At 33.5% G+C, this 20496-nt stretch overlaps 2 protein-coding genes across 2 annotated transcripts; both read right to left on the reverse strand.

Annotated features, from left to right (window-relative positions):
• Positions 1-14: 14 nt before the first annotated feature.
• LOC7496086 (kinesin-like protein KIN-7O) lies at positions 15-10879 on the reverse strand. The gene is made up of 33 exons (XM_024604519.2): positions 10669-10879; positions 10475-10564; positions 10284-10402; positions 8823-8936; positions 8656-8737; positions 8481-8548; positions 8332-8406; positions 8087-8232; positions 7901-8003; positions 7713-7793; positions 7461-7529; positions 7314-7373; positions 7070-7231; positions 6279-6335; positions 5171-5413; positions 5031-5096; positions 4749-4934; positions 4482-4586; positions 4116-4184; positions 3806-3928; positions 3525-3638; positions 3247-3333; positions 2947-3150; positions 2676-2864; positions 2319-2525; positions 2115-2204; positions 1887-2015; positions 1570-1667; positions 1363-1441; positions 1085-1249; positions 903-971; positions 752-823; positions 15-446 (listed from the first exon to the last, which is right to left on the reverse strand). Exons 1-33 carry the CDS (start codon positions 10790-10792, stop codon positions 207-209), a joined length of 3885 nt encoding a protein of 1294 aa, XP_024460287.2. The 5' UTR covers positions 10793-10879; the 3' UTR covers positions 15-206.
• A 1997-nt stretch (positions 10880-12876) lies between these two features.
• On the reverse strand, positions 12877-16716 carry LOC7473564 (uncharacterized). The gene is made up of 6 exons (XM_002308858.4): positions 16347-16716; positions 15703-15809; positions 14562-14670; positions 14310-14471; positions 13594-13767; positions 12877-13146 (listed from the first exon to the last, which is right to left on the reverse strand). Exons 1-6 carry the CDS (start codon positions 16596-16598, stop codon positions 13117-13119), a joined length of 834 nt encoding a protein of 277 aa, XP_002308894.2. The 5' UTR covers positions 16599-16716; the 3' UTR covers positions 12877-13116.
• Between the last annotated feature and the right edge of the window lie 3780 nt (positions 16717-20496).

The following is a 20496-nucleotide window of genomic DNA, read 5'->3' on the forward strand; positions in this document are numbered from 1 at the left end:
TTTTTTTTATGAAATTTAATATCTACTCGTGAATTTTCTACTCTATTTTCATTAGAGAAATAGCATGTTAATGTACATATTGACAATGGTAAGCTGCTGTGCTGTATCCTGGATAAATAATTAGCTAACATGTAAAAAATGGTTGAGATGCGAAAAATGATTATAAAAAATAATAATAAAAAAAAATAAAAACCAACTACTGTTGTTTAATGATCAGTTCTTTGCCCGGTTAAGGCAGCGATTTGCTTCTTGAGGTTGAGGATCTCAATTCCATAGGAAGCTAACTGGTTCTTCAGCTTCTTTGAAGCCACCTCGTAGTTTCTGTTCATGAATGCCAACTCATTTACTGCTTCCTTGTATCTAAAATGGAAGGCATCTGACTTTGCTTGTGTCCCTCGAAGCCTCATTCTAAATTTTGCCCTTTCCTTGTTGTTCATGGCTTCTTCCTGCTTGCATTTGAGCAACACATGATATGTTTCACTAGATCAAAAAGGATTCGCTTGAAGAAAATGAGTAAACAACAAATCTCAATGTTTGAGGGACTTCCTCCTTTAAACTGATGTGATGTGATGCTACTAATGGATGGGGAACGCATCTTTTTAGGTTCGAGAAAGAAAAGAAGATCGAGTAATATGTAATTAGCCCATGGTAGAGCAGCTTAAAGAGCATTTCTAACTCTTTGATTCTGGGATGAAACACACAAGTAATGCTAGATCTTGAATCGGATGAATACAATTGTGTAGATACTTACATTCTTCATTTTGGCCTCCATGCTAGAGATTCTCCCATTAAGTTCCTCAACTTGAACTTTAGACTCCAGTAACTGGAACAAATTCACGGTATCAGACCGTTCTGAGATAAATGGGGTGCCAAATCAACAAAAGAATTAATAACCAACCTACCATGTCATCACAATGTCTAATCCACTTGTCCCTTTCACTTGTTATACTGAGTAGTTGGTTTTGAAGATTCTGTCAAAAAAACATGTGACCAAGTAAATCACTAAATTGAGAGAGAGAATATCTGCCCTTTTCCCTTTTTTCAAATGTAAATTCATTTTGCAAACAATGCATGTAGATCGAACCTGGAAGTCATTTTCTGGTTCTAATCTTGTATCCAACCCTCTAATTTGAGTAAATAGATCATCTCGCTCCTTGCTCAGAATAATCATTTCCTTCTCAAGTGTATTCACTTTCCCGCGAGCACAGTCAAGTTCCATGGAGAGAGTGTCCAGATTTGATTTCAACGTCTGGAGCATAAGAGGAAAAAAGAAATTGATTAATTCTGCTTTCCAAATAGAGTAATAAACTAATAATATGTCGTATAAAAAAATTATCACATGAAAATGAACCTGTATCTCACCTCTTGAGATTGTTTGCTCTCAATATCATCCCTTATCAGATGATTTTTCAGTTGATCAATCTCTAGAGACTTCTCTGCACTGGATCAGAAAAGAGTTCGACTTTGAGGACAGTAATAGCCAGTCGCCAGCAATAAGGTCACTAATAATGCAAAAAAAATACAGAAAAAATGGCTATCGAACATGGTTATTTAGAATATAATATATACCTTGATTTCTTCTCCCGCTCGGCATTTTCCTCAGAACATGCAAGTTTTTCTGTGAGGACCTTGCATTCTTCCCTACAGGACTCTAATTCGTTTCTGGCCTATTGTAACACATCCATAATCAAACTAACAGACAAGTGGGTATAATAAAACAAAGCAATCATATACGCTAAAAGAAATGGTGTTCATTCTCAAAACAAATTTGGACGAGACAAGCAAATGATGACATTACAGTATCCCCACCAGACCCTGAACACAGCACAGAATTTGAAATAGAATGGCGTATTGAAAAATTCTTTAAGTGGAATTTTGTAGCTTACCTCTGACATTGCTTTGGTCATTGCTGTAATCTCTGCACCTTTTTCTTCTATGACTTCAATGGAAGCTTTCTCCTTGGAAAACCATATTGCCTTTTCCTCCTCCATTTCCAAAAGGGAATCACTAAGTTGCTGCAAAATCAGACAAAATCCCATGACCAAAATTCTGTCAATAAAAACAAGAAAAATAGTAAATTAATTTCTAAGAGATTCGACAAAACATGAGCTTACCATTGCCAACTCTTCCTTTTGTTCTGCTAACAATCTTATAGAATTTTCCAATTTTTGCTGGTCCAAAGTGGATTCTTCCAACCTTAGTCTCTAGAGACAGAAAAACAAGATGCACAAAGTAGCACAAATGCACAATAGTCTTTCAGCTTTAATGAAGAATTAAAGAAACTGATGAACAGGGGAGATGTAAGAGGAAAAACTTACAAGGCGTGAAGCATCTTCCTGCAACACATTCACTTCAGCATTTGATATGTTAAGCTTTTCTGTCAGGGCCTCCAACTCTGAAGCCAAACTTTCATTTCTTGATATAGCCTCTTCCTTTTCCTTGTGTGCAGCAGTTACTTCCTCTTCCAAAGAAGCAATAGTTGCTTCCATTTCAAATGCAAGAACTTCCAACTTTCTGTAATCTTCCTAAACAATACAAAAATGACATGGGAAAAAAAGAAGATAAGATATGAAGTCATCCGCATGATTAATTCAAGCAAGGGGATAATTGATAGCTAGATTACAGATGTTCGATGCAAGGTGTACGAAACAGATATTAATATTCAAGGTCACCACCTCCATTGTCTCTTCAAAAGAAGCTGCAAGACCCTTTGACTTTTTTGGGTCAAACATCTTTGAACTCCTGTCAACCATTGAATCACGTCTTCTACCAGCCAGGGAGTCACGTTTGCTAATGTCACGCTCGAGAAGAGTCTTCTGACCATGCAATCGTTTTACCTCCCTTTCAGCAAATGTTTTTTGACCCTACAAACATGAAGTGATGAATTATAATCTAAATCATATGATTTAATTGGCATGGTAGGAAATTATGCATATAGAACAAAACCTCAAGTTTGGTTTTCTCTTGAACAGCATTCTTGAGCTTGGATTCAGTCTCTTTCAATTTCACTTTTGTTTTCTCAAGATCTTTTCTCAAATTATCCTTTTCTTTTGCCAAGAAACAAGAAGATAAACATGATAATTCCTTTTGAAGATTTTGAATTTGAGAAAGAAATTCCTCCTTTTCAAAATTCTGATGTTCTGTAAGTGCCTGCAACAACCAAAGGAATAAGACAAGTACATCAAGCCCTGCATGTTATGCATACGTGAGTTAAGTCAAATTAACCATTTAAACAAGCTTTCTTACTCTCAAAGACTCTTCATAATTTTGAGTATTGTGTCTCAGTTCTTGTATCTGTTTCTGAAGACCCGTAGATTCTTTGTGTAAAAGGAGCTGCATTTGAAAATTTTAATTTATTTAGCAGACATAGCCAGAAAAGAACTAAAAGGAAATAGTAGATTTCATTTAATAATTTCTGTTTTCTTATCTGTACCAAACAAATAGAACTGCGTTATCTCTTTATCACTACTGCGGTTCATTTAGCTATAGTCCCCTGCATTGAAGAAAGAAAGAAACAACCATACCTTTTCATTCTCCACTTCATCAACTTTTTGCTTCATGCAATGGTATAACTTCTCATGACTACTAATGATTAATCCTTGTTCATGAGAGCTCTGGCAGATCAAAGCCTTGAAATCCTGCATTGCAACGAATTACTTTATTCAAACTGTGCCCACTAAAACATAGTCTAATATAGATTCAATGAAAACAAATAGCCTACCACACATCCAGAAGGTATTCGCATAATGAACAATCATAAAATAAAATAAAATAAGCAATCAGTCGATATTTCATTATTACTCACACTTATTGCATTAGATATAGAAGAAAAACTCTGGAAAACGTCATCCAAAAGAGAGGAACAGCTTTCAACAACTTCTTTGGAGTTCTTAACTTCAGACATGATTTCTTCAATCTCCAATGAAACCTTTATCAGAGTTAAAATTCACCTCTAGTTAAGAGATTAGGAATAAGCTTGCTAGGCATGGCCCAAAGAGTATAAATACAAACAAAAACATTGCGGACAAATACATATATTAAGTACAGAAAATATAAAGAACAAGGACTGACTAGGAATGCTCACAGAGATTAAGACAAAAGTAAAAGTCACCTACATCAATAATGTTAAGTTGTTCATGAGCAATCCTCGTCTCCTCTCGTGCATTTTGGAGCTCTTCATGGAGCTAAGAGATCACAATAGAAAAGACAAAGAAGCATTACAAATTTTCCAACATAAAGTAAACGCAATAAATTTTACTATAAATGCAAAGCATAAATGAAGAACGAATACCAGTTACCTTTCATTAACCAATGAAAACCAAACAGAAGTTAAAAAATACCAGCATTAATATGCATATAATTTTGTACTTTTATTGATGAAGACCATGAATAGCTCTTGGAAACCACAGCAAAGACATCATAAATTTGCCCATATGCACATCTTAGAAAACAAAGAAAATTCATTGATGGCTCATACTTACCTCTTCAAACGTCTCCCTAGCACATATACTTTGCTCTGTTGCTAGCTCAACAACACTGTCTAGATTTTGCTGACTAGAGGACTTCTCCATTTCTAACATTTTAATCTAAACAATGAAAAAATAAGTTTAAATCACATGTAGTGGAAACAGAAGATGAAGAAATTCTAGGAACAATATGAACCAGAGAAAAAAACATAAAATTCAAAGATTTCAAAACAAAAGGTTATTAACAAACAAGAAATTGAGGAAGAAGGCAAAAAAACAAACCTTATCTTGAAGTTGTTTGATCACAATAATGGCCTCTGACTCCCTTAGACTTACGTTTTTGTCCAAATTATTGGTACTTGTATTGCCATCAGAAGTAAGACAATTACTACATTTCACACATTGAATCAAATTAGTCTCACCAAGCTGTCTTCTTAAACAATCAATCTGTATCTCACTCGTAGTTCTCTGCATGGTAAAAATATAAAAATTAAACAAATGGAGAAATAAGTGAATATCCACATCCATCTCCTAAAAACAGATGTGCTAAAGAAGAATAACAACCTGAGTTTCAAGTTTCTGAAGCAAGTCCTCATATTCCACTTGTATTTCTGCCCATTCATGGTCCTCCTGACACCCAAACACATATTAGTGCATCAACAGATAAATGAGAGGGTATATAGATAAAAAGAAAGGGCACAAACCGCAGTTGAGCCTTTCTTCCTAGGTGGCGCCTTTCTCCTATTTGTCACATGCAATAAAGAACATGGATCAGGAAGGGTGCAGTCTTCTGATGCATTATTTTTACAATCTTCACTTTGCATATTGACGTCATCCCCAACTTCAATCTCGCTGACCAATTCTTGAAAGGGTAAAAGTGGTCCCATATCACTTCTATCTTTCATTGGTTTTATAGCAGAAGCCCTTGGCTGGATATTGGGATCCACCTAAAGCAAAGCAGAAGACTATAAGCTAGCTAATCAGCCTAAATCCAATTTATTGTGCAATATTCCATAGCTTTTCTCAACACATAGTTACAGTGCAAATTCCTGATTCCAGTACAAACTAGTTATCAATGTGCTTGATCATCTCAATAATTTCATAGGACAATATATGACAGAAATCCCAGTGAATCCCGGTCATAAATCAAGTGAAACTTCCTAACACACAAACAAGTACCACTGCCCTATGCCATGGTTTTCTATTTGTGCAAATTGTGCCAAGATTTCAGATGATAATCCATTAATAAGGCAATACCTAAAATGTCAAACCATTAGACCAAGTCAATTCATGATAGAATAGTGTACAAACTACTATTTATGGGCAAACTGCATCAAAAAACGTTTATTATATTCTATGATTATAGGATGCTCCTACTTTAGTTGTGCGAGAACTTCAAGCAATACTGCTGTCCACCTTTGTTTAACAATTGAATGCAAAGTTAAAGCTGGATTTCGAACTTTCATTACTTATGTATACATACAAACACTCAATTATAGTTCAGTTTCTTTGAGTGAACATTGTCAAACTACAGAACCACACACACGCTGGCCACGTAGCCTTGTCCTCGTTTCTTGAGATATGGCATCCCTTACACCCCCTGGGTGGTTGTGTCCAAGTGAAAACAGGATTCTGTTACCTCTACTCAATGATTAACCATTGCAACAAATATCCATCACTTTTTAAAATCAACTTCAACATGCATAGGTTCACTCTTGAATTTTGACCTCGAATATGATCTAGCAAAGAGTTTTGAGTTTCATGACTAACAGGAGATAAACTTAAGCATTTTAGTAACAGCAAACATAATACCTCTTGAAGAGTTTCCCGTGCAAGATTTCCAGGGCACCATGTGTCTCGTCTCTTCCCCTGCAGAATGTAACGAAACTCCGTAAGAACTACTTAAGGGGTTAATTTTAAACTCATTGTTGGTCTCTCATCAACAAAAAATTTTCCAACCTTTTACAGCATCTGCACCACTAAAACAAAAATTGAACAAATAAATAAAGTAAATCAGACAATGATATCCAATCTAGGTCTCCATTCTCTAAGTCCTTTCTAAATGAGAAGCCCCTTCCTGTAAGCTAGTCTTTCCTCGAATCTTTCCACCATAGAATCGAGAAATGTAGCTGCCTTATGACAGACAATCCACTCTAAGTGTGAATGCAGTAAAAAGACAACATCCCAAAAAATTGGCCAGCCGCCTAGGTATTCACTCCACGGACTACAAGCAATTCACTCTAACTCGAATTCACGCAAATACGAAAAAAAATATCAATAAAAAATTAGAAATAAAAACATATTTTGAGGAATCTCAACTGCTCCAAATTAGCGCCACAAATATGATCAAACCCATTTATGTGACCTTGGGAGTTGAGATCCTATCTGAAAATAAAAAGGTGCACCAAACTCCATTACCAATGCAATTGACGAATTACCCTTCTTAGTCTAGAAGAAAGTAACTAATCATCAACTTGTACTCCCCAAACTAATACCCACCACCAATAATATCCACCATCCTACATTTTTTGCACTGAAATTATAGGAAGGCGCATCAAACATATGTTTTTGATGAATTATATTGATAAGGAAGTCATACAAACCCTCTTATGTTGATCACGACTCTCATCCCGATTAGAGAACAACACCATTGAACTCAAGTTTTTAATTCTCTTAGCTTGCTCTTGCAAAACCTTCTCACGTTCAACTTGAGCTCTCTTTTCCTCCTCCAATTCCAAAGCTATGCGCTCCCTCTCCAGTTCAGACTGCAAAAAATATTTTCAACATCTAAACTCAAATCATTCCATGCATATGAAAAAATTAATATCAAAAGCAAGATGATTGAACCTGTAATAATGTGTTTCGAAGATTGAGAATCTCCTTTCCTAGGTGTTCGGATTGAGAACCCTGGATTGAAATCAATAATAGTTAAAAGGTGAGCAACTGTCGAAAGAATGAAAAAATAACTGCACCTATCATGTTAAGGGGGATAACCCGTAATTTTTCCCGAAGCTCCTCAATCTCTTTCTTTTGACGCTTTAACAAGGCAGCATCTGTCAAAATCTAGCATGAAGAAAACATGGGTTACTCCTCCAAAAGAAAAGAAAAAAAATGACATCCAGAGACGATATGCTGGCATCAAAACATAAGCTCAAATTATGAAACACTTTAAAAGAGTTTTTGAACTTAGAAAGCATCAAAATAAGTACAATACAGTTTAGTTAGTGCAAGACAGCAAAAAAATACCTCATTCACATGTGCACAATTCGTGACACGCAACGCTCTGCTTGCAAACAGTAGACTACTCTTTGTCTCGTCTGCATGAATCTACTATCAACAAACGTGATTAGCAACATAAAAAACAGATGAAATCATAACACTTGTGCTTTTAACAATGTTAACCAAGATAAATTTGAATGGCTACAGAATGTTACCTGTGCAAGAGTTATGTTGCATATTATAGCTGTATTTGCATTTCCACCCAAAGCGGGCTGCAAAATGCGTGTGAGTTTGCTATCTCTATATGGAACATGACCCCTAGATCAAATTGAATAATAAAAACAGTTAAAGTGTATGAAGTGATTAAAAAATAAAGATAGTTACACAAATATAGAAAATACCCTTGGCTTTCTGCACCCTCACTCAATTTCTTAATGACAGTGCCAAGTGTCATTAAGCTTTTATTTATGTGTGAACCCTCTTTGAGCCGAACACCTTCTGCTCCAGTTTTTGCCGCCCGTTCAGAACCAGCAAGGTCCACCAAATTCTAGAAAAAAAAACATCCATACTAATTACCATAACGACAACAGAAAGAAGCATAACCACCATAAAGATAAAAGGAAACACAATACACTGAATCACATACCAAAACCGATACACGTACAGCATCACATGAGTTGCTACTATCCTCATCCCCAGTCCTATCTCTACTCTCAATAATCTGTTCAATAATGAATATAAGGAAAATGATCGTATAAAACAAACAAAATCAGTGGGAGGAGAATTTGATCTTACCATACGGAAAATAGTGTGGGACCTGCTACTATACAGGTTCATGTTTGTCTCTCCAATGTGCCTGTGAGCTAAAATTCGATGAAGAAAAAGCAGAAACCAATTAATCATCAAAAAGCCAACGTAAAAAAATGGTGGTTTCTAACAAAAATCCAAAAATATTAACATTATAACTTACATTCTCCAAACTGCATCAGTTCGAGAACTTGTTGGGGAGAGGCAACTATTTCTTCACGCAATCCAGCTACATATATTCCTCTCTACGTACACAAAATAAAAACAAATAGCTAGCAACAATCTTGGCAATATAGCACATAATCTCCAAGAAACAGAAATTTTGAGTACCTCTGTACTTTCATGAATTTGCAACTTTCGATGTTCGGGAGCCAATAAGTCATTAATATCTTCATTATATATCTCCATGTAAGACATTCTCAACAGAAACTCCCGGTCCACATCCTAATTTACAAATTAAAGTCTCATCAAGTAAGAGTAATAAAAAAATTCCTTGCAAAATTAAAAATACATATCCAAACTTTTACTAAATTGTTAAAGCTATTTCTACAAATTATAATTATTATCGAGGATGCCAAGGTCTCACTCTCTTGTGTTTCACTAATGACCTTTCCGTGTCCTTGTGATTTCAACTCCATCAATACAATGCACAATCTTTTGCAGAGATTAAAAGGGTCGTCTAGTTTGGCATTGTTATGAGTCAAAGTAAAACTTAATTTTGGAGGGACATGTGGCATCGATTGAATGGTTGTGGGTAATGAAGATGATGTAACATGTGGCATTTGGTAAGATTAGGTAGCTGCTACAACAAAATTGGTAACCTTGTATAAATAACTAGCTCGTTTATCATTTTAATCATCGAAGGAAATGTAAAGCAGAATCGTTTCTTTGTCTTCCTTTGTAAATTACAACTTCTCTTCTTCCCTATAAACACTTAATTCTTGTTTATATAAATTTTTACCATAAAAAAGGACCATAATCGCAGAAATCAAGAAATTGGAGGACTCGGTCCAGAATTTTAGAAAGGTAAATTCAGAATAGTCCTTGGTGTTACCACCCAAAATAACCAGTTCTTTGAGAATAGAGTAAATGGGTTGAATATTTGGGAGAAAAGTTAGTACTCGTTTGTAAGGGACTAATTTTGGGGTCTTACGGAATTCACAATCTTTTGTAGACGCTGTTAATCATTTGGGGGTAAATGTTATGTGGTATTTCACAAAATCATTATTATTGGATTTATGGAGTTAGAGTGCAAAAACAGTTTGGAGTACCTAATGATTCCACAATATTTTCAAGAAATTTGGGAAATGGTCTTGAGTTTTAACCTAATCAAGCAGTTAATATGGGAACGGCAGCAAGCTATAAATCTTTTCTTAATGGTGTTAATAGAGTGAATCAAATGGAAACTTTTAATCAAGATGGAAGTTAGAACATTTATGGAGTTAGCAATAGTTTGTTGTCAAACTGCATGTCAAACTATTACTTTTGTTAATGGAAGTCAAAACATTTATGGAGTTAGAATAGAGAACCTTGTATACGTAGCTAGCTCGTTTATCATTTTAATCATCAAAGGCAAAACAAAACAGAATTCTTTCTTTCTCTTCCTCTCCTCTCCATAAACACTTAAATTCTTCTCTATAAACACCTAAAACATGTCCAAAAAGGAAAGGCTCACTGCCATCTAAAAGCTAATTAAAAATATCAACATTAAACAAAACAATAAAATAAACCCAGAAAATTGTGTAAATCTCAATTAACATGCAACTAAAATTAGATTCAAATTAAAATTACCCGTTGTATTATATGAAACAAATCATGCACAGCAAGAGGAATCACGCCAGGCTCATTAGATGTCCCTCTCATTGTATGCGTCTTTCCACTGTTAGTTTGTCCATAAGCAAATACAGTCCCTAAAAACCATAATTACACTCTTGAGTTAATCCAATTCACTAATTAAAATCTTAATTACTTTCAAAATTTACCGTTGAATCCACGAACGGCAGCAGTAACGATTTCTTTAGTTTTGGATCTATAAACCTCTTCAGTCTTACACGCTTCACCAAAAACACGATCTAAGCAGCAAAAAAAATTGAAAAAATTAGCAAACCGGAAATAAAACCTAAAAAAAAATTATTTAAAAAAAATTCAAAAATGTGGAATGTGAACTTGACAGCACCGAATTCGAATTTATTGGAGTAATTAGGGATGAAGATGGAGCTTCCGGAGATTCTCCATGGAGTAGATTTTGCGTCTTCTGCTGATAATGGTCTTGCTCTGACGGCGACGTGGATTCTCTCCATTTTCGTTTTTTGGAGAGAGGGAGGGAGTCAAGAGTTGATGTTTGAAAATTTGAAAAGCCCTATTTTTGGTGTGCCTGGTTTTTTTTCCCGCCTACGAGGGAGTCGTTTTTATTAGATTGGTTTGTCGGGCCTGGTTATGGAAATGGGCTTCTTGATAGCTTACTTGATTTTATTTTATTGACTTTTGTTTTTAACTCTCTCTTAAAAACTATTAAGTTTATTTTTTATCAGGCGAGCTTGGTTGAATTTAGTTTAGGTAAAACAATATCCAATCAAATTAATTATTTTTAAATAATTTCGGACCAAACTGAATCAAATTGAACTGATTGGTTTGATTCTATTTTATTTTATTTTTAATTTGTAAAAATTAAATTAATTCATGACTCATTTAATTAGGGCTTTTTTAGGTTTTTTTTAGATTTTGATCGAGGCAATGTTTGGGAATTTAATTGAAACCGTGTTTTTTATAAGTTTAAATTATTTTTTTTACTTAAAATTATTTTTTTTATATTTTCAGATCATTTTGACTTTTGATAAGCGAATGTCAAAGGTAATTTTTCAAAGATAAAAAAAAATATTATTTCAATACATTTCCAAGCGAAAAGCACTTTAAAACCATAATCGTTACAACATTTCCAAACACTCCAAGCGTTTGGGTCTTTATCTTATATTGGACAATTATTTAATGGGTCAAAAAATAAGAATTGGAACTTTAATATATAATGCAACTTTAATTACTTAATGGGGTAAAAATAAAAATTAAGAAATGCTCATTTAAATTAATATGAAATGTGTGATTAGTATGGCAGAGTAATGTGTGTTTTTAAAAGTAATTTTTACTTGAAAATATATCAAAATATTTTTTTTAGTTTTTTATTTATATAAACACATTAAGATTATCAAAAAATAAAAATAAATGAAATCACAAAAATAACAATGACAGCTCCGAGAACTCATTTATTTTTGCGTTTCAAAAGCGTTTTTGAAAACATTAAAAATATATTTTTCTTCTTTGCTTTTAATTTTATTGTATTTTTTTATTGTTTTAATATATTAATATTAAAATAAATTTTAAAAACTAAAAAAATATTATCTCAATAAATTTTTAAATAAATATTATTTTATAAAATAATCGTTATAATATTACCAAACACGTTATCCGTCAAATTAACCCAGCTCCTGCGAGTGTTGTCTGAACCTTCTGAACTTGAACCAATAGCCTTTGCATGCACTGCTAAAATGTGGCACATGGAAGTTTTGCACCATTTAAGATGTCCAAGTTTTGCAAACAATACAATTTCCTATGGTTACGGGGGCTTCGGGATACAAATGATTAAATATTTTTACTTATTTTATCATAATAATTTATCTTGTCAGTCAATAAATTAACTAATTATCTCATAATTATATTAGTTACTAATATAATTGTGCAATTATAATTCAAAAGGTATATTGTTATCTTCAAAGGAAATAGATTCACTCAATGCATTGTTAAAAATAATAATTAATCTTTTTTATAATCTAGCCAATTCCTTCACAATTATAATAAATACTAGCAATCAGGTATGATTTAATAAAAGCATTTCTTGTTGTCTTTAGATAAGTAAAAAAAAATACTTAAATTATATAAAAAAAAAATCATTTTTAAGTAATTATGAACTATCTTTTACCTATATTGCATTGTAAATATTTAAGAAGCACCGTATCAAGGTTGAGAACACAAGTTTGATCCCTAAAAAACATACTTATTGAAAGGGCAGTTACAAATCCTAAACGGGACTAATCTCACTTTTTTTAAAAAATAAAAGTACGAGAACACCCAGATTAGAACCAAAAAAATAAAGCACCACAGCAAGCAGGTCTGCTGCAAAACAACCCATAATTTACTGAGCTGATCCTTTCCAGCGATATCGAGTTCTGGGCTTCAATTGTAAGATTTGTCAGTATTGTTTTTCTCTTTTCTTTAGATTGATGAACTCAAGAAAAAAATTAGCAGAGAACCCTACGTTCCATGCAAATGGACCACTAAAAAGTACGAACAACCATAAAGAACATACCGTGTATAGTCTGCATACCATCAAAAAGAAAAGAAACAGGTTGTCTGCATAAGAAAACTTGCGATATATAAGCGAGATTTACAGGAGATGACCAATTACTTGACAAGGGAAAGGCTGTATTCTCATCTTACATTAGTTACTACCCTCACTTGTCCTTCTACAAACCACAGCAGAAGAGAACACTATGCACAAACTCTTCTTAAAAGTCGAGGTAAACCTTTTACATATAGAGAGCCTCTTAAAGATTGTTACACAACAAAAAATCTCTCAAACAGGCACTCCTATCCTCTGCGCAACCTGCATCAGCGAAATCAAAGTGATCATTCTTACTTTTGGCAAGGGTAATTACTAACAATGATGATCATGACGGTGATAATTGTAATGTCTACAAGTCATGGTATATAGTGTGTAATGACTGTCTCGTGCATAAAACCATGGCAAACTGTAACCTGGATCCTATTTACAGTAAACTGAACCCATAATAGCTGGCCGTAAAGATGTTGACATGTTATGTCAAATTTTAGCAAAATTAATTTGAGAATAAACAGGCTGGTTTCCAATTTCAATGCAGATACAACAATCCTAGCTGCAGTTTGTGAACACATCTCCATGCAAGTTTACAAGAGCTTTAGTGATCAAATACCGTCATGAGATTTGAAACATTAAGGATTCCAAGAAATATTAATGTGATCTCTTCCCCGCCCTCAGTTTTCACCTAGTTCTATATTGATTATTGAAGCCTACCTCCTCGAAGGAGTGGACGTCACTTCCCCAAAGCCAAGCATCACAGCCTGCATCCCTTGCACCCCATAAATCATTCCTACGATCATCGCCTACATGCACAACATCTTCTGGTTTTACTTCCAACAACTCACAAGCTTTTAGAAATATTGTTGGATTTGGCTTCTCCGCTGCAACCTGATTAGAGAAAGAGAGCAGAATGATTGCCAATACCAAGGAACTTTATCCTTTTCTAATTTATTTTTGTCATATGAAAAGATTCTTAATATCATAAGAATATCACCAAATGCTATGCACTTCATGCATATGATCAATTCTGAATGCAACAAAAATGAAACAAAACTCAGTCATTTAAAGGTTGGACGTTAAATTTATCTTCCAACAAATCAAATTCTCTTTACTTTAGTTTGCATAATATTATCGAAAGAACCTTATGCAGACTAAAGACCTTTCAATTCTTTGAAAATAACTACGAGACAAGAAAGCAATTCTACAAATTTGGAGCAGCTTTAGTTTCTCTGTTTCTGAGTTTCTTAAGAACAAGAGTAATGACTACTGTCGAGCAACCTGTACAGATCTATTAGTATTTGATATACAGATGAAAGATAAAAGCCCGTACACCATTTCATGTAATTCTTTTTTCTCATTTTAGATATATTTCAAAGAGAGAGGAAATGAGAATAATTCAATGCATGTCTCTGTGTATGCGATTTTCTTACTTCAGCTGAAACTGCCACGGCATCAAACCAGTGATCACAGTTTAAAGCCCGCAAGAGAGGTCTAAGACGAGTGTCAAAGTTTGACACAACAGCCAATTTTACACCCGCTTTTCTGATGGCCTCAAACACTTTCTCGGCATCTGGATCACAGAGGTGCCAGGCCTGAAAAAAACAGCATATGAAAGTTGTAGCCAGAATAACAAATGCATTACAAAGGTGAGAATTTTTCTATGCTTAAACAATCTACCGTACCTTTTCAGTGGTATAGTAGCTATAAAGCTCTTCAAAGTACCGAGCATCTGAGCAGCCAGTGGAAGAACTGACTATAAACTGCCAGAAGGGTCTCCCATCATTTACATATCTGCGATAAAATATTAAAAAATAAATATCAAGCTGTTGACCACAAGAAAAACAAATTCTTGCCAATATGGCATACAAGTGCAAGATAATTTTTGACAGACGCATAATCCATGCGTGACCATTGGCCTTTTTCATGTAGACAATAAGCCTTTGCACATTGTACCTAGGAAGATTAGGACTAGAAGCCAAATTGTCATTACTGGACCCTCAGAAGAAGAAAAAACTGATAATATCAGAATAATGACAGGAAATTCAACAACTTTTACAAAGTAGCATGCTTGGAATGTGTGGGAATCTAGAAGATACAATATACAACCATGCTATACGTAAAGAACATTAAAATGGAACTGATTCTTTTCCATGTGCTTATATTTCTATTCATGCTTTTAGTTTGTATCCTGGAATCGCTGAGATTCCCTGGAGCACATTCTTAGAAATCATTCCAGCATCCATTTAAGGATTTTAAATTGTTTAACAGTCCAGTCTGTCCATATCACATCAAATACTCTTATGAAACATGCCCTGCACACTGAAAAAGTGAAAACAGGCCCATGCCTAATAGGATAACATTACCAACCATACATCTAAGCAAATTTGCAAAAGATCTTAGCACAATTACCATGGTTTGTCTACTAGAATCATCTGTGGGGACATTATAAGCAGTTGCTGCTGCAGTTTCGAGCAACTTGCATGTAATAATTCTAGATTTGTTACACATGATGAATCTGGTATCACGTATCTGTCAAGCAGAAAGAAGTTTACTAAAGAAGCTAACTTGCTGGCGGCGTTATTTAACTCATTCCTAAGAAAAGGAATGAAGACACAGTACGAGCCATTATAGCAATACAACCTAACAAAACGACTCAAGAATTTCTTTGCTACCACTATTATTGCTACTCCAACAGTCCAGAAAGGCAATAGATGCAAGAATAGTAATCTTTTAAGAAAATCCACAAGTTCTAGTACATGGATTCCAGCGAGGAAATCATAAACTAATTCCGTCTAAATGCGAAAAGTAAAAAAGGGAGCAGACCTGAGACGAGATCGGCCCCAAGGCTGCCCATAAGCCCATCGGTATCTGTTTAATATCTCATCCTCAGAGTACTCCACTCCATACTTCTCCCCAATCTGTCTATATATCTACAACAACAAAACAACAATTTATCACTCCATTCATATCAAAATTAGTTTACAAATATACAAGAGAACCAAAAAAAGAAAATGTTAAATACCACCCGGAATAATCTATCCAGACATGTAAACAACCTATACAAAGCGAAAGGCATAAATTATTCACCGTACGTATTTATACAGGGAAGAGTTACATGCAGAATCCATGAATGAAACAAACTCAGACTCCCCTAATCTACACACAGATCTTTCAGCTCTAATATAAGATGGGAGCTTTTGATTTAAGCTAGAAGCTGATTTCACTGATAACACAAGCTCTCGAAACACCACCCAAAATCTTCCTGAGAAATGTTGAGAATGACTTAACTAATCAACTACAAAATTCAGAGCCCAGCATATTAACAAAATCACTAGCAAAAAACAAAATTTAACACAAACATCACCACTTGGAAACCTCATAACACAATCCACACAACCAAAACACCCTAAGCCCGGAAATCAAAACACGCAAAATCACAATTTAGACACACACACACACGTTAGTACCTGAGCCATGGGCTGTGAGGGAACAACAAGAGTACCAACAGCATCAACAAGCAAAGCTCTATGTGAAATATCACCGTATAAAGACTTCCTATAATCCTCATAATCCTTCACCGCTGTAGATGCAGATGTTGAATACTTGGCCAACCCATTAAAAGAAGACCCGGATCCCATTACCCTCATAGGTTTGTTGTTAACATTATTGATGAAGAATCTTGAAAGAACCCTTGTTAGTTTTGTTCCTGCTGTTGCCATTACTGTCTTAGTTTTGTTAGTGCTGTGATCTTTGTAGCTACATTTATGTTGGCTTTGGTTCTCCGTGCTTTTGGGTTCTCAAGTGGCAAGAGCAGGCTTTTAGAAAGCAGGAACCGGGTACTTGAAGAAAGAGAGTGTCGGATAATTTGGGAGATTGTGATAGTGGGCTTGTAGGGACTGGTATATTACGGTTTTGCCATTTTATGGATATTGGATAGCAAACATTGTCATTGTGAATGTCAATAAGTTTAGGGATTAAATATTAAACACTCGATTATAATAAAAATATATAAAAACTCGAATAAAGTGATTTTGAGTGCTAAACTTGAATGTTTGATTTTTAAAAATTATTTTTATTTTTTAAAAATTATTTTTGAGATCAGCGTATTAAAATGATCCAAAATATACTAAAAAAATTAAAATTTGTTGGAAACACAGGCACAACCGCGTTTCCAAATATAATTAAACTTTATTTTGTGAAATAAAATTAAAAAATCATATAAGTTGATATATTATTGTATTTTATGTATTGGTTTAGTTTTTAAATCTTAAAAAATGATTTATAAGACTTGTTTGTTTTTATATTTTAAAAGTATTTTAAAAAAAAAAATATTTTTTATTTGAAATTAATTTTTTTTATGTTTTTATATTATTTTGATGTGTTAATATTAAAAATATTTTTTTAAAAAAATAATAAATAGTAGACTTCTACACACCATATAGCAAATAAAGATAAGATAAAAGGAAGGTTCCTGCCTTTTCTCTTTCATGGATTTTTGCTTTCCTCTCTCTTTCTCTTTTTGAAAAGTATTTTTAACATACACCCATCTCGAATCATGAATCATGTGCGAGGATGCGAGCACTGGATCGTACGGTCAATAGAACCCTAAATAAAAATCATCATATCAACAGATGAAATAAATAACCAGACTCATAATATTCACTAATCAATCATTGAACTCAAAACCATTATCTAAATAAAAATCTATACTACGTGATAATTTGATACAAAGTTACTTTTACTAAAAAGTGATTTTTAAATTGTTTTTTAATTAAAAAATTTTAATTATTTTTTATATATATTTCAATAATTTTAACACGTGGATACTAAAAATATATTTTTAAAAAATAATATTGTTTTAATATATTTTTAATTAAAAGAAATTAAGAAATAACTACGTCATTATATTACCAAGCTGTGAAGCAAGCCCTACAGAAGCCATGATGTGGCATGCAATGCAGGTAGTTAAACACCACGTCATCAAATCAAACTCTAGCATTGCCCATCTTCATACAAAGTGGGGCCACAAGTGGGCCCCCTTTTCCATGTCATCACTCATATCCTTACCATCACAGTGGGCCCATTTTTGTTATCCTTCGGCTCCAGGTGACAAAATGATCAATGCAAGCGACATGACAAGTTAGTGATCTTTATGATCAATGTTTAAATAATATATTTTTATTATTATTAAGATGATAATTACATCAGCATTTATCTTTTTTAATCTCACAAGCTCTCTAAAATTAACAATCATGTAAGTTTCTAGTGAGTTTAAAATTTATAAAATTCAAATTGATAATTTTTAGAGAGCAAAACTAGAACCTGACCAATTAAACTATACCCCTCAAAATTAATATTTATATAACATTATATCAGTTAAAGATATTTTTTAACATTAGCCTACTAGTCAAGAACACAAGTCTTTTTTTTAATAGATGATTAATGTTTATATATTTGTTTAAAATATTTTTCAACACAACCCTAAAAGTCAAGATAAAACTATATTTGTTAATATTTATTGATATTTAACAAATGTTTATATATTTGTTAAAAAAATTGAATATATAGATGAAAATACAGATAAAATTATTGTAGCAAAAAGCGACAGGGGATTTACAAAATATAGGAAATTCTCAAAAAGAAAAGTACAAGAACCCTTTCTTGTAAATTTCGTTGTAGTTTTTCAAACACGTCATGGAACTGTTAACGTTGACATAACGTTGGTCTTGTCGCTATGGACACCATTATTTATTAAATAATTAGTCATCTGCCTGACTTTCACATTACCATCTCAATTTCAAATCCAAGGAGAGATTAGGAAAAACAATCCATCAATATATCGATTAATAAATAAATTATTTGTCAAAAACTCATCCAAAAAATTGATTTAATTTTTCACGCATAGAAAATAAATCAAGGATTCAAGCTCAGTAAAAGGTAAAAAGGAAATGAAGATAAATTTCATTATATAGGATTAAAAAAATATTTGATATTTCAGTAATGGTTATTTTGTATTTAAAAATACATCAAAATAATTTTATTTTTTAAATTTTATTTTTGATATTAAAAAATTAATACGATTCAAAACACTAAAAAATTAATTTTAAATAAAAAAATTAATTTTTTAAAAAACCATATTTCTGCTGCAAAAACAAACAATATGTTATTACAGTCGAGGTTACAGCGGCGGTGCAACCTCAACTCCTTTAAAAATATTTTGAAGTTGAGATTTCACCGCAGGTAATCTAAAACATGGTCTAAGAATAACGTTAACCATTAAGAAAAAAGAATTCAAGAATCTGCACCATTCCATCTTAATTTCTTCTCTGCCTTGCATCAACCTAGCTAGTTCATTTTCGATCATACGAATCTTATTAATTACAAGATCCAATGTCATTGTTTTTATTGAGATAAAACACTGAAATCTGTACTCACAAACGATAGGAAAAATCAAAATTACACCTCCAAGTGACCGTTTATGCAGAGCATTATTGTCAGCCACACGAGGGCAGCTTGAAGCACAAACCACAGGTTCTCAGGTTGTGGTTATATAGTTTTCGAAGGAAAAGCAAGAATCCGATGGAGGACCCATTTTCGACCACAAAAGGCCCTGTTCAAGATTAGGTTTTGACATGAAGATAAACACCAGGACTGTATCAAGAGCCACGAGTCCACAACCTTGAAATCGATGCCTGTCAAGAGACCATACATTGATGGGTGGGTGGGCTAGCTTGACTGTAAGAAGGATAAGTTGGATTCTGGACCACATCTGTGTGTTTATGATCTTGACAGCTCCCATGATTGATGCAGTCGGTTTTCAGAGCGGATGACAGAACCAGGTATCGAGCAATATATGGACGACAGAATCAATTAATGGTGGTTGAAAACAGGTTGCGCGGAGGTGTAGCTCAACCTTAATGATCTGGGCTCTTTTATTTTTTATTCAACGTAAAGATATTACTGAATTCATGTATCAATTAAGATGGGGATTTTTTAAAGTAATTACAAACATAAATCTCTCGTATAAATTTAGTACATTTAAATAAATCCAAATAAATCTCTCTAGCCTTAAAATTTAAATTTAAAAAATCAATGAAGAAACAAACCTCCTTAATCAGTAGATCAATCCATTGGAGTTTAAACTTTGCTCCACTTTGATAGATAAATTTGGCTTGTATGCTACTATTTCAGATTCAAAATTAAAATAAATAAATAAATAAACTATACATAGATACATATAATCACCTAAAACCATATCAAAATGTATCAGATATTTTTTGGATGAAGCCGGGAAAATTTCACCGAACTTGGGTTACCTGCAAAATAACCCTTCGATATTTAAATCAGTTTAAGGTTTTTTCATAAAAAAATATAATGCAAGAAAAGCATATAAAAAGATAACTAAAGTGTATTTTTGGTCTTGTTGAGATGAGAATTATTCTTTTTTTCTTGTTACACCTGAGAATATATAGTGTAATTGAAAAAAATCTAGAGCAGCTTCCTATAAAAGGTAACATTTTTATTTTGTAGCTCAGTCATGTCTTAGGATAGCTTGCTCATGTTACGTGCAGCTTGTATTGTAAGTGGCTCACCATGAAAAGTGGTAGTCATAGTTGA

Source organism: Populus trichocarpa, chromosome 6 (genome assembly GCF_000002775.5).
Source record: "Populus trichocarpa isolate Nisqually-1 chromosome 6, P.trichocarpa_v4.1, whole genome shotgun sequence".
In the NCBI taxonomy this organism is placed as follows: domain Eukaryota; kingdom Viridiplantae; phylum Streptophyta; class Magnoliopsida; order Malpighiales; family Salicaceae; genus Populus; species Populus trichocarpa.

Coding starts and splice junctions, on each gene's coding strand:
- LOC7496086 (XM_024604519.2), bottom strand. CDS start 10,792: ATGGAGAGAATCCACGTCGCCGTCAGAGCAAGACCATTATCAGCAGAA. Junction 8,549..8,655: donor ACTGATGCAGTTTGGAGAAT/GTAAGTTATAAT, acceptor ATCGAATTTTAG/CTCACAGGCACATTGGAGAG. Junction 5,097..5,170: donor GGAAGAAAGGCTCAACTGCG/GTTTGTGCCCTT, acceptor TTTGGGTGTCAG/GAGGACCATGAATGGGCAGA.
- LOC7473564 (XM_002308858.4), bottom strand. CDS start 16,598: ATGGCAACAGCAGGAACAAAACTAACAAGGGTTCTTTCAAGATTCTTC. Junction 15,810..16,346: donor CCTCACAGCCCATGGCTCAG/GTACTAACGTGT, acceptor TTGTTGTTGTAG/ATATATAGACAGATTGGGGA. Junction 14,671..15,702: donor TGGGGCCGATCTCGTCTCAG/GTCTGCTCCCTT, acceptor ATTTTATCGCAG/ATATGTAAATGATGGGAGAC.